Source organism: Dama dama, chromosome 7, assembly GCF_033118175.1.
Source record: "Dama dama isolate Ldn47 chromosome 7, ASM3311817v1, whole genome shotgun sequence".
Taxonomy (NCBI): Eukaryota; Metazoa; Chordata; class Mammalia; order Artiodactyla; family Cervidae; genus Dama; species Dama dama.
In genome coordinates this window covers 27,315,184-27,329,222 of record NC_083687.1, presented here as the reverse complement: position 1 = coordinate 27,329,222, position 14,039 = coordinate 27,315,184, and the positions used below count along the sequence as shown (strand labels likewise).

The 14,039-nt window shown below is 41.9% G+C and overlaps 1 protein-coding gene across 1 annotated transcript; it reads right to left on the bottom strand.

Annotated features, from left to right (window-relative positions):
- Positions 1 to 934: 934 nt before the first annotated feature.
- LOC133059596 (boLa class II histocompatibility antigen, DQB*0101 beta chain-like) lies at positions 935 to 6,899 on the bottom strand. The gene is made up of 5 exons (XM_061146933.1): positions 6,715 to 6,899; positions 5,976 to 6,245; positions 3,025 to 3,306; positions 2,421 to 2,531; positions 935 to 1,397 (listed from the first exon to the last, which is right to left on the bottom strand). The coding sequence occupies exons 1-5, from the start codon at positions 6,821 to 6,823 to the stop codon at positions 1,384 to 1,386; spliced, it is 786 nt and encodes a 261-aa protein (XP_061002916.1). The 5' UTR covers positions 6,824 to 6,899; the 3' UTR covers positions 935 to 1,383.
- Between the last annotated feature and the right edge of the window lie 7,140 nt (positions 6,900 to 14,039).

The window sequence follows — 14,039 nt, the reverse complement described above, 5'->3', positions numbered from 1 at the left end:
TCTTGACATTTGTGATAGCATGGATGGACCTTGAGGGCATTGTGCTAAGCCAAATAATACAGACAGAGAAAGACAAATATCACATAATCTCATTTAGTTTATATGGACTTTTAAAAGAATGGAACTCATAAATGAAGAGAACCAATTGGTGGTTGCCCAGGATGGTGGGGGGGTGGACAAAATTGTGAAGGTGGTCAAAAGGTACAAACTTCCAGTTATAACATAGATAAGTCCTGGGAATGCGATGCACAGCATGCTGACTGTAGTTAATAATACTGTATTGTATATTTGAAAGTTGCTAAAAGAGTAGTTCCTAAAAGTTCTCATCACAAGAAATAAGTTGTGACAATTTATTGTCGTTGTTCAGTCGCTAAGTGGTGTCCAACTCTTTCGACCCCAAGGACTACAGCATGCCAGGTTCCATTCTCCTTCACTGTCTTCCGGAGTGTGCTCAAACTCATGTCCATTGAGTCGGTGATGCCATCCAAACTGTTTCATCCTCTGTATGATGATGTTAACTTACAGTTGTGATCATTTTATAATTTATACAAATTTTAATTATCATGTTATATACCTGAAACTAATATAATGTTATTTATCAGTTATACCCCAATTAAAAATGTATGATTTTTCTTGGCTATTTACAAATTTTTACTATTTGTAAACAGTGCTGCAATGAACCCTGGGGTACACGTGTCTTTTGGAGTTATGGGTTTCTCAGGGTATATGCCCAGTAGTGGAATTACTGGGTCATATGGTCATTCTATGGTTAGATTTTTAAGGAACCTCCATATTGTTCTCCACCGTGGCTATATCAATTTACATTTTCACCAACAGTGTAAGAGGGTTCCCTTTTAGACATTTAGGCTCAAGAGGGTAGGAATATATACATACATATGTCTGATTCACGTTGGTTGTACAGCAGAAACTAATGCAACATTGTAAAGCAATTTATTCCAATTTTTTTAAAACATGATTTGCATAAATGCAATAAAAAAGAAGCCTCAGGGTATAGAAAACTCATATTTATGTTTAATTATGGTATACTCTATAGCCAGGTAATGGTTTCAATGATCTTCTCTTGAACAGTCTTTGGAGGGAGAATGGAAAGAGAAAAACCCCTTGGGGTCTGATTAGACACTGATGGCAACGCACAGGCAGAGAGTCCAGGGTCAGTGCAAAAAGCAGCTTCACAGCCAGATCCCTGGCAGGGCAGGGAGGGAGGGGAAGGGGGGTCACAGGAAGTGATCTGGTGACTGCGTCAGAATCACTGTAGGATCTGATCTCAGAGGAACAGGCTGACAGGCAGCTGAGAATTCTGGGCAAGAACAGGCAGCTATTACAGAAGAGCAGAACCAATCCCCGTCAAAGCATCCTCAGGAGTCAGCGCGCAAGCCCTGTAGAAGAGAGAGGGATCACACAGAGCACTCTGAGGGAGGTGCCCCTCACCTCCTCTCGAGGCCCCTGCAGTATCAGAGAAAGCTGAGGAGCGGGGCATGTCATCATCACCTCCCCTAACAACTGTGTAAAGGTGACTCTGCTAAAGAGGACACAGCACTTCAGCCTGAGGCAGATGTGTGGGAGGCTAGGTAACAGCTGTTATCCTTGTGGGGAAGACTGATATTTCAATCTTTTTTAGTAAATTAGATGATAACTCTTCTTCTTTCCACCACAAAAGCACACTATCAGCCACACAAAAGCACACTCTCGGCAGCTACCAAGCCTGGGGCCCAAAGTGGGCATCATTCTAGTGTCTACAATGAAGATGTGGCTCTGCCTCCAAGTTCCACAGAAAGATGCTACCAGAGTTATGGACTGATTCTGGGGAACAACCTCAGGAGCTTCCTACAGAAACTGGGTGAACTTCTCCCTTAACTCTTGATCCCATAGCAGGGAACAGGCCATGAACAAGACCACTGTGCTCAGGCACACTAACCTGAATACTTTCTTCCTTGATCTGTTCCGAAAACCCCCACCAAATCAGAACCTGCTCCATTCACCCCAGAGGAAAATGAAATATTCAACTTAACTGGAAATTTATTTCCTTCCTATTCATTGGCCACAAGGCTTTAACTGCCTTAGGAAAAATTTCCCAAAATAAATGAAACTGTCATTAGATGAAAGGGAAGCCAATGCTCTGATCCTCTTAAAAGAAGAAGCTTTGGAAAGGAGACTCTGAGGAAATTAAGGAATCTAAGGACGTACTGTTATACATTCCACCTGTCACCTCTGTGGCAGGGCTACCTTTCAACCAGTAAAATCAAACTCCAATGTGTCCCTAAGTTGTTCCATTTCCTCTCACCCCTAGCCTTGCCTCCTTCCTTTCTGGATCAGGAGAAAAGAGCTACATACAGAGACAGAAGCCTCCCTGGAGAGAGGGTTTCAGTCACAGCCTTCCCCATTTCCCCAGAGTTCCTTACCCTTCTGACTCCTGTGATGGATGATGAGGCCCAAGCCGAGGAAAATCAGCCCCAGCACGAATCCCCCAACACCACTCAGCATCTTGCTCTGGGCAGATTCAGACTGTGCCCCTGGGGAGCAGAGCCTGAGTGTCAGCGTTTGAACCCACACTCCACAGTGACCCCTTAAGAAGCCTGAAGTATAGGAGGTGGAGGTGTCAGGTGAACCCAGTTCTTCATTCTGACCACCCTTAGGGGAAGGATGCACCAGTAGATTCTTGGACACAGTGGGCAGGTGGGAGAAGAGGAAAGTGTATCTCAGCTCCTCAGGGACACTTCCATAACCTTAGACCCTAAGTTCTAAATTAGACCCTAGTTCACCAGTCAGTCGTGCAGAGGTTCCAGGACTGGGCTTTGAGGCCATGGTGTATAGAGTGAGCTCCGTGTATCTGGAAAGACAATATGACTAGGCTCTTCTGAGGCCCTTGCTATGAGGCATGAGCACTCTTGTGTCTTATGACTTCAGTATTGATGCCAAGGACAAGGGGTGAGATGGGACGAACCCAGGAAACTGCCCACCCCTCTCCTGTGGGGCCCACAGTGAAAGGAAACCAAGTGCCCTTACGCCACTCCACCATGATGGGGCTCTGGAGGCTGGGGTGCTCCACACGGCAGGTGTAGACATCTCCTCGCTGGGGGGTCATCTCCAGCATCACGAGGATCTGGAAGGTCCAGTCCCCATTTCTAATAAGAGGGGTGGATACAATGCCAGCTGTCTCCTCCTGGTCATTCCGGAACCACCGAACCTTGATCTGGCCTGGATAGAAATCTGTCACTGAGCAGACCAGCAGGTTGTGGTGGTTTAAAGCCTCAGTCCTGGATGGGGAGATGGTCACTGTAGGTTCCACTGAGGGAGGAACAAACAGGAAAACACACAGTGAGATGTGAGACCGCACAGCATGTCTCCCTACAGGGAAGAGTCCTTCCTTCGTACCAGAATGGGAAGATCCCCAGATTCCGAATCTTGGATTTGATCCAAGCTGGGCCACTTTATTAGCTTGAATAAACACATTATTCAGTTTACTTTTCAGAGTCTCAAGAGATTACCGTAATCATTCTATGAAAGCTACTCTGTTTATACCAATTGATAAAAGTGAAGCACTTTAAAATTTTAAATCACTGTATTATACAGGCCACTATTCATAAAAATTTTTAAATAAAAATAATAAACTTAAACTTGTCCTCTCCTCTACTTCATTTATGCCACATATGCTTTATTTGATTAATTCATTTATTCAGCTATTCAACAAATATAAATTTGACAAGCACTGGGAATCTAAAGATAGACCATAGACCTTGAATTTATAGAACTTGCAATCTAGTAACAGATATACACACACACAAAAAAATGTTATTTCAAAAATTGATAATTTTTGAAGGAAAAGAATGGAAAACTTGAAAACAAACAGCAGTAATAAAAAATAAGGTTTGTCCATGCCCTGATTCCTTTATCTTTTCAGATTTTTACTCATGGTCAAATATAACATATCTCCTTACCTATTTTACACATCTTATTCTTTACCTCTTCAGTCATTTTACCATATCTCCCTCATTCTCTTAGTGTGAACTATCTGTAAATATGAGTAAATATCTGTAGATATGAGTTAATATCTCATGTAATGTTTTATTTATTTGATAATATATTATGTATTCTCATTTTCTTTTTTCCACTGTCTTTCAACATTCAAGTGAGCCACCAACCCTACTCCATTCCCTTGCTATTAAGAATAACTGCCTTTTTCAGAAATCAGACATTATTATAATGTATGTTCTCTATAGAAAATATTGTAAGATTCTTGCAGAAGTTGGTCTGGGTTAACAAGAAGGTAATATGAACATTTAACTAAGACTTCCTTAGGTCAGCAGGCAGTCTCGGCACCACAATTACATGACACTCATGAGCCATCATCTGGAAAGAATCATGTCTTTTATTTTGACTTTAACTCTTAATCAGGTTCCTCTTCCTGGGCTCTGACTGAAGTTATGATCAGCTATGTAGGCTTATAAAATCTGCTCATCTCAAACAGGTTGTGAGTAAAAATGTTAGGATCATTTTTATGAAAAAGAACTGAAATAGAGAAAATACACCAATGTACTTGGCAGCATTAGGATGAAGAAGAAAGCAAGAGAGTGAAAAGTAAGATAAGGGTTATGTGAACATGTTTGGATAAAAGTGGGGTCAGACTAAGGGTTAATCAGTGAGTTTTTTAATCCCTCAAATGCCCTACCCTACCAACATTGAAAATAGGCAGGAACAGACACATATTGCTGCTTCTGATCATAACTGGCTTTCACAAGGCTTTGCTTCCTTTAGACTCTATATACACATGGTAAACAACATGATAACAGTTTTGTTTAGGGGAAGGTTTCAAGACAGTGAATAACTGTTTGTAATTACTTAAAAAGTTATTATATAACTATTAGCATATACAAAGTGGTGATGCTAATTATTAATACAAAAGGTTGCTGTGAAATTAAGGGGCATAATATAGATAGTGTTTGGTAAAACAGTTGTCTAGGAGTAGGTGCTCATCCATCAGGTATAATACACTTTCAGAATGTCTACCCTTGACATGGATGTTGAGGGGAGCTGGGGCGGGTTTAGGCCAATGGAATCTGAAACAATTTTTATTCAGTAATTAAATGGGATTAACTTATTTACTCCCAAACTTCAGCTCTATTTTGCCTTTTGTTAAACTTCTCTAAGAAGTTAAAATTTTGCCTTACAAAACCATTCAAGTGTTGTTTTTAGTTTTACTAAACACTTTTTTCCTCAGGCTTTGCATTCAGAAATTCTAAATTGTAAAGATCCAAGTCAGTAATAGTTTACTTTAAAGCATTAAGCAAAATAGGAAAAAAAAAAAAAATGAATAAAGTCAGTTCTTAAGGCCCTTTTTACTTTTCTGTTTTCTCTTGAGCATAAGTGGTTGGGCAACCCAGTACAGTTAGTCATTAATTTAACCAAGGTTTATGGAGCTCATAGTATCTGCCAGTGTGTCAATTACCAGGCACTCAGGGATAAATAAGGCAATCCCTTGCCTGAAAGAGGTCCAGGCCTGGTGATACAGTGACATCCATTTAAGAAACCAAGATTAAGATGAATAACTACCTGAAACCAAAAAGTGAAAATGTATTATTTCATGACTGTAACACATGTGCAAAATACACAGAGCCCGGCTGTGGAGCAGCCCTAACGCCACCAGGCTGAGCTGTCAGGCACCTGGTGGGAATGTGCTGAATTAGTGGAAACAACCACCCAAGACGGGACCCTGAGGGGTGACCCTCACCAGGCAGGCAGGGCCGCCTCTGCGGAGAGAGTTCCAGGGCAGCCAATTTCGATTCCCCCCGCGGTGCCCTCGGTGCCCTCCTTCTCCGCGCGGGTCTCCAGGCCTCGCTGTCCCCTCCGTGGGCCTGGGGACTCCGCCCCGAAGGTCTGGTCCCCTCCCCGCGCTGAGTTTCGGAGGGTGGAGGGCAAGTCCCCTACAGCCCCCACCCCCGAGGGCAGCCAGCGCTCACCTTGCCGCTGCAAGGATGTGATGAGCTCCAGTTCGTAGTTGTGTCTGCACACCGTGTCCGCCTCAGCCCGCGTCTGCTCCAGGATGTCCTTCTGGCTGTTCCAGTACTCGGAGTCCGGCCGCCCCAGCGGGGTCACCGCCCGGTACTCGTTCACGTCGCTGTCAAACCGCACGTACTCCTCTCGGTTGTAGATGTATCTGTTCACACTCCGCACCCGCTCCGTCCCGTTGGTGAAGTAACACAGGCCCAGAAACTGGACTATGAAATTCTCTGCGGAGAGACAGCCGCTCGGTCAGGTCTCAGCTCCACACCCCCACGTCGGCCGCCGCCAGGGGGGTCCATAAACCTCAAACTCAAATTCTGAGACTAGAGACCTCTGCTGCTCTACACTTCCCCAACCCAGGAACCCATAGTAATAAGTCCAGACAAGGTCTTGGGGGACCTTGAAATGACAGATCCTGCAGTGTCTTCTCTGGATAAATCATATCTTAAAAAAAAAAAAAAGCCACGCTCACTTTGTCTTGGCATGTGTAGTAGATACACACCTGTCTCCTCCTCCGCACTGTAACATCCTCAGGCTCACGCCTGTGGGAGAGGGCACTGTCCTCACCTACGTAACATAGGTCTCATTCCCATAGGGAGGAAATGTGTGATAAAAGACAGTATCTGGCGATGACACCCCACCCCAAGGGTCCCTCAGAGCCTACTCCCCAAAGTAGTGGCTCCAGGGAGCACTTACGTGGAGCGTCTCTGCCCTCAGCCCCTGGGGTGCTCAGCACCGCCAGTGTCACCATCACAGCTGCTGTCCAAAGGCCTCTGGGGATCCGCAGAGCCACCATCCCAGACATAATAGAGAAAAGGAACAAGTAATGGTAGTCAACACAGCTCAAACCTAGTGATCTGGTGAACCCACTTCACAGAATAAAAGCCTATGAAAGCTCCCGTGTATGGCAGGATTGGAGAGTCCCTAGGAAAGGAACCAATCATCACTGAGGCTGAAGTACCTCATCTGTCCCTAGGCAGACATTTTTTTTGAAGGTTCTTAATCTAATGCTTGGCACAGTGTCCTCATCAAATTACACTGGATTGGGCTGAAAATTTTCTCTCAGTTACAAAAGATCTGAAGATTGAATCCCTTAGGAGTTTAAAACAATGAAAGGAAAAAATGATTCAAGACATCTCTGATATTTATTTACAACCTATTGTTCTTAGGATTTTGGATAAGGGGGGAAAAGATGCGGATCATACTTCAGAAAGAGAAAATTATTGTCACCGAGATGTTCACTTTTATTATTTTAAATACCCTGAGGAGCCTTAAGTTGTGATGGGAAACGCAGAATTCTTGAAACAAATAGTTTTGAGCTGCAGTTCTACCACTGATGTGCTTTATGAGAGTCAACAAAATACTGAAAATTTTTGCCTCAAACTTCTCTACAAAATGTGAATCATGTTTCATACATTTTATATCTAGACCTTTATATATACAAACCTAAGGGTAATATGACTTGTTTAATATTGTAGAATGTTCCTCAGTTGTCATGTGTAACTGTTGGCAATATCAGGTTAATATGTGAAATAAGAAAACAAGCAAAAAAATTGACAACCAAGACTTTCCTGGCAGTCCAGTGGTTAAGACTCTGCCCTTCTACTACAGAAAGCATAGGTTCTATCCCTGGTTGGGGAACTAGGATTCCACATGCCACATAGCAAAGACAATTTTTTTTTTAATTGACAGTCAGTCCTGCTGGCAAATGATTTTTTTCATTACTCAAGAATCTGTTGTATTTATTGAGTTAAAGTATTTGAAAAGTTAAGTTGACTTTTCTCTTAAAATGTCTTCAGCTGCTCAAATTCTCCCTGAACAATCTGTCAGCAAAAGCACAATCCACTAACATTAACAGCATTAAGGTATAGTCAACTTTGGTTTTGAGGACAGAGAGCAAAATTATGGAGAAGCATTTCCTGGGGCTTGAATAGTGTTGATGAGGGAACAGATGCTTAGAGGGTTGTGCCAGCCCTAAGCATCAAATCTCAGTGGCAGAAGTATCAGGGTGTTTTATTAAATAAATATTTTATTTATCAGACCTCTCTTACCCATGACTAGGGGCAGTATCAAATGGATATAAAGCGATTAGAACAATGCCTTACATATGAACAAAACAATAAGTATCTCTCCCTCTAATCTCTCCTTTTCTCTCCTGAATTTTAGGTTCTTTCAAAATAGAGGACAGGATCTTAAAGCAAAATGTAAAGAGTTTAACCAGGTAAAAAGCAATAAGGAAGAGGCAATAACAAGAAGTTTCCTTTAGTTGCACACGAAAGCAATGAGTTATTTCAACATTCTGAATTAGGTGCATAGCTCCAGAGCACCTGAGACTGAAAAATTCATCACTGGGCTTCCACCTACAGTGGTGCACTCAGGACAAAGGTAGCTCCAGAATAAGGAGGGTTTCCAGGGTGGTATGGAAGCACAAAGAAGGAACACCAAACTCAGACCAGTAATTGGGTTGTGGGGCAACAAAGCACAGTCAGAGAGGGATTCTGAAGCTGTCTCATTTCCCTCAGGCTCACCTCAGGGTCTCTAGGAATAAACAGAGGCTTCTGATCCTTCCTCTCCCTCCTGTCATAAGAGGGAAGCTCGTCCCCCCTGTTCTGGGGCTGTGCAGTGGAGGCTGCCTCAGACCTGGGGATTACCCAGTCTCACAGACCTCCTCACGCAGAATTTTCAACTGGCAACAAGAGTGTCACCTTAAAATCCTTCTTCTGATTGGCTAAAACCTCATGCAAGGCTGTGGTTTGGCCTTCACCTACTGCTTTCCAAAAGCCAAGCAGCATTCTTTACATGTTCTAGAGTTCTCTGCCCTGTCCTTATCTCTGCTGAGTTACTTCGGGCAGTCACTGCTGGCTTGGCCTGAGAGGAGGCAACACGGACAACATTCTGATTCCAGGTATTTAGCTGAATCACCCTGTGGAGGCAGGGAGCTTAGGATGAGACAGTGTGTATCCCACATGAGTAGATGGAGGGATCAAGAAATTGTCATTGATATGGGTGAGGGTCGCTGTAGGGAAACTCTCGTGGTACGTTCTCTGTTTCCCTGAAGTGAAAGATAAAAGCTGTGAACTACATCCTTGTGAAAATTCAGGGAGAAATCATCTTCTTTGGTCAGCATCCATTGGAATCTGTACTTGGTCAGTGGGGTTAACTGTGAAAGTAATAATCATCTTGTCCAGAAGGGCCATCCAGGACCCTATTCTGCATTCAATAAAGGAAGCAACATTCGTTGTATATTATGAAAGGTTCCATGACCTCATTAATGCCAGTAGTAATATAATTAGAATTATTTCTCCTCAGAATATTATTTCCCTTTCATATAAAATTGTCAAACCATTATCCTTAAATTTTTCCAAATGTTTGTGAAGCTACCCATATATGTCCCCTATATGAACACTTAGATGTAACCCATTACATGAATTTTCCATGACATATATATTTTATTTATTTATTTTTTCAGTGGGTTTTGTCATACATTGACACGAATCAGCAATAGATTTACACGTATTCCCCATCCCGACCCCCCCTCCCCCCTCCCTCTCCACCCGACTCCCCTGGGTCCTCCCAGTGCACCAGGCTCGAGCACCCGTCTCATGCATCCCACCTGGGCTGGTGACCTGTTTCCATGACATATATAAAGTCCTTTCCATTTGCACAAAGTTATCTCTTTAAAAGGACATTTTACAGAATCTGAAGGAAGAGTCAAATTAGTAACAGAGTGATCATGTATAAGCCATTTCAGTTCTGAAAAACAGTTTTGCCTCATTGGCAGAAAGAACACACACATCACAGGACCACTTCATGAAAACAGATGTAATTTGTAAATGTGCACTGCAATCTATGGTGAGGTGCATACACATTGGTTTTTAATGTAATAGTTGTCAGTTCATCTTTCCTGAGGTCATTAACAGCCTTGTTATTTCTCATTTCTGTTCAGGTGACAGAATCATTGTGATTTCAGATCCCTAACTCTTACCTCTTTATGGAGATAAAGAGAGGAGAAAACTCATTAGCCATATTTGATCATGAATCCCCTGCATTTTCTCTCTGAACTCCATGAGTACCCTTGCAGAAAACTGCCATTTTAACTATAATTTCAGATCTCAGAGCCTTCTTCTCAGCAGGCTCATAAATGTGGAAAGATAAGTGCAAAACAGAATGTAATAAAAGTTGATGAAAGAAGAAAATGAAGGCAACTTTGTGAGCTTCATAGATTGTTAATGACAGAGTCCAGGGTTGTATGTCACACATCCTGATTTGATTTAGAGAAAGAGGGACTGGCCAGTCCTCATTGTACCTTCTTCCAAACGTCTAAACCCTGTCCTGTTCCACATGCCTGAGTGCCCTACTTTCCTAGCCCACATCATCAGGGGTCCCCCTGTGTCTGAGCTCTGACACTTCTTTGTGGTTTAGTCTCTAGTGGCTTTTGTCTTCCTTCCCCAAAAGCCAGCAGACCCAGATGGTGGTTACTGTCGGTTACCAATATTTTTATACACCTCCAGAGTTAAGGTCCTGGGTTTCAAACATGAAAATACATAGATGCTGGCTTCTAGGAGTCCACACACTGGAGGGGAGAAAACTATGGGAAAAATAAAAGAGACAAAAGTTTGCAACAGCCACTAAGGAAGGAGAATGTCAGATACTGACTAAAGACAAGACTGCAGTGTTCAAGGTTCAGGGGACATTTAAAACTACAAGCTGATAGTGATACCTATTGGTTCAGCTACTTTCTCTTCTCTTAGAAAGGATTGGCAATGCAGACCTAGGAGGTGATGATTATTTGTGAATTAATTCATAAATAATAATTTTTCAAGATGATGAGGTGGGGAATTAATGGTGTAGAGGTCATGACACAGTTGAAAGAAAGGCTTTTAAGATGCAGTTCTCAGAGGAAATGTTGGCTTAGAAGATAGGCTGTGATCATTCCAGGCAAAGACACACACTTGAGTGCAGACACAGAAGTTTGGCAAGACTGCGGTTGAGGAGTCAGGGATCATTCACAACCTGTGGTTTGGTATGATTAGAGGGTGGGATTCAAGTACTCTATGCTCTGTGAGATTTGATCATAGTCCCATTGGAAGTTGCCTGGATTTTCATCAGCTTAACAAGAAAAACAGAAGGAATTCAAGAAGCAGAGTGCCATGACATGCTTTTTCATTCATGAGGTTACCTTGGAAGCAGTGTGAAGGAGACCTTTTCAGAGGAACTGTAGATTACTTTCTGTAATCCAGAAAGGATCCAGGTTAATGTGATGAACCCAATCCACCAACAGTTATCTTACAGAGGAACCAATGTACCAATGACCAGTTTGGTAAATTTACCAAAATTAATGTACCCTAAACTCTTTTCATTTTTATTCTGTTCCTGATGTTTGCATAAGTTCATATTTGGAAGTGTATCAGAGGCCCGAGAATCATAGACCTCCAAATGTCTGGAGCCCTCCCGCTCTCCCACGGGAGCCCTATTCTCTTGCTCCCTGGAACTCCACTCTTTCTGCCAACAAAGAGCTCCAGTTTCCATGAAGCTTTATATCAAATGCACTTGTAAAGGCAAAGTGAAAACAGGTCACAGATAACTTCAGAAGTTGTTTTAAATGTTTTTAATATAAATTGGCTTCCCTGGTGGCTCAGATGGTAAAGAATCTGCCTGCAATGAAGGAGACTTGGGTTAGATCCATGGGTCAGGAGGATCCCCTGGAGAAAGGAGTGGTAGTCTTGCCTAGAAAATCCCATGAACAGGGGAGTCTTGACAGTCCATGGGGTCGAAAAAGGTCAGACATGACTGAGCAACTAACACGTTCAATATAGATTGGAATAAACATTATAAGTAGTTTTAAAACATTTTGCTTGAATTTTGTAAATTTTATGAATTGATCCTCCAAAGAAATTAGCAAAATAACTCTTAAAATACTAAAATTAAAAAAAAAATACTAAAATTGTGACTCAACAAAATGTAATTTTAAAAGGATTTGAGAGCCAATATAAATATAAACTGAGATTTTTCTATGTGAAGTGATGACATAGCTATAATGTTCATGTCCTACACAACGCCAACACTTCAAAACTGGAAGAAGTGGCTATTTCAGCTGATGCATATAAATCACTATATAAATTCAATCAAAATGAAGAAATAGAGGAATGTGTTCCAAGTGAAAGAACAAGAAAAAAATCTCATTAAAAAAAGATGATGCTCACTTAAAAAAAAAAAAATCCTATGCAGGTCAGGAAGCAACAGTTAGAACTGGACATGGAACAACACACTGGTTCCAAATAGGAAAAGGAGTACATCAAGGCTATATATTGTCACCCTGCTTATTTAACTTATATGCAGAGTACATCATGAGAAATGCTGGGCTGGATAAAGCACAAGCTGGAATCAAGATTGCCAGAAGAAATATCAATAACCTCATATATGCAGATGACACCACCCTTATGGCAGAAAATAAAGAACTAAAGAGCCTCTTGATGAAAGTGAAAGAGGAGAGTGAAAAGTTGGCTTAAAGCTCAACATCCAGAAAATGAAGATCATGGCATCTAGTCCCATCACTTCATGGCAAATAGATGGGGAAACAGTGGCAGACTTTATTTTGGGGGGCTCCAAAATCACTGTGGATGGTGACTGCAGCCATGAAATTAAAAGACACTTACTCCTTGAAAGAAAAGTTATGACCAACCTAGACAGCATACTAAAAAGCAGAGACATTAGTTTGCCAACAAAGTTCTGTGTAGTCAAGGCTATGGTTTCTCCAATAGTCATGTATGGATGTGAGAGTTGGACTATAAAGAAAGCTGAGCACTGAAGTATTGATGCTTTTGAACTGTGGTGTTGGAGAAGACTCTTGAGAGTCCCTTGGGCTGCAAGGAGATCCAACCAGTCCATCCTAAAGGAGATCAGTCCTGGGTGTTCATTGGAGGGACTGATGTTGAAGCTGAAACTCCAATACTTTGGCCACCTGATGCGAAGAGCTGACTCATTTGAAAAGACCCTGATGTTGGGAAAGATTGAGGGCAGGAGGAGAAGGGGACAACAGAGGATGAGATGGTTGCACAGCATCACTGACTCAATGGGCATGAGTTTGAGTAAATTCCAGGAGCTGGTGATAGATAGGGAGGCATGGCGTGTAGCAGTCCATGGGGTCGCAAAGAGTCAGACACAGCTAAGAGACTGAACTGAATTGAACAAAAATAATCTGTGGGAAAAGGTGAGGGTGGGATGTTCTGAGAGAATAGCATTGAAACAAGTATACTATCAAGTGTGAAACAGATCGCCAGCCCAGGTTTGATGCATGAGACAAGTGCTCAGGGCTGGTGCACTGGGAAGACCCACAGGGATAGGATGGGGAGGGAGGTGGGAGGGGGGATCAGGATGGGGAACACATGTAAATCCATGGCTGATTCATGTCAATGTATGGCAAAAACTACTACAATATTGTAAAGCAATTAGCCTCCAACTAATAAAAATAAATGAAAAAAATGTAATCCAAGCTCAAGTAATAAATAAAAGTAGATAATATGAGTCACACACACACAAAAAATCCAGGACCGGATGTTTCCACTGATGAATTTCACTAAACATTCAAGGAAGAATCTGTATCAATTCTATTCAAACTCTTCCAAAAAATAGAAGAAAGAACACTTCCAAAACATTTTATGAGGCCACAATTACATTAATACCAAAACCAGACAAGGACAACACAAGAAAATTACAGGACAACATCCCTGGTAAGCATAGATCCAAAACCTCTTAAAAGAATATTAGCAAACCAAATTCAACAATACATTAAAAGGATCATACACCATGATAAACAGTATATATTTCAGGAATGCAAATTTCAACATCTGCAAATCAGTCCGTGTGATACACCATGTTAACAAAACAGAAGATAAAAGTATGATCATTTTACTAGAAGGCAGAAAAAACATTTGACAAAATTCAACACCCATTTTTGATAAAAATGCTAAACAAAATCGGTGGAGAGGGAATGTGTCTCAACATAATAAAGACCTTTTATG

What these genes read in the sequence shown, in the direction of transcription:
- LOC133059596 (XM_061146933.1), bottom strand. Translation starts at nt 6,823, where the DNA reads ATGTCTGGGATGGTGGCTCTGCGGATCCCCAGAGGCCTTTGGACAGCA. An exon ending in TGAGGGCAGAGACGCTCCAC is followed by an intron (nt 6,246 to 6,714) that starts GTAAGTGCTCCC and finishes GTCTCTCCGCAG; the next exon opens with AGAATTTCATAGTCCAGTTT. An exon ending in CACATCCTTGCAGCGGCAAG is followed by an intron (nt 3,307 to 5,975) that starts GTGAGCGCTGGC and finishes TTCCTCCCTCAG; the next exon opens with TGGAACCTACAGTGACCATC.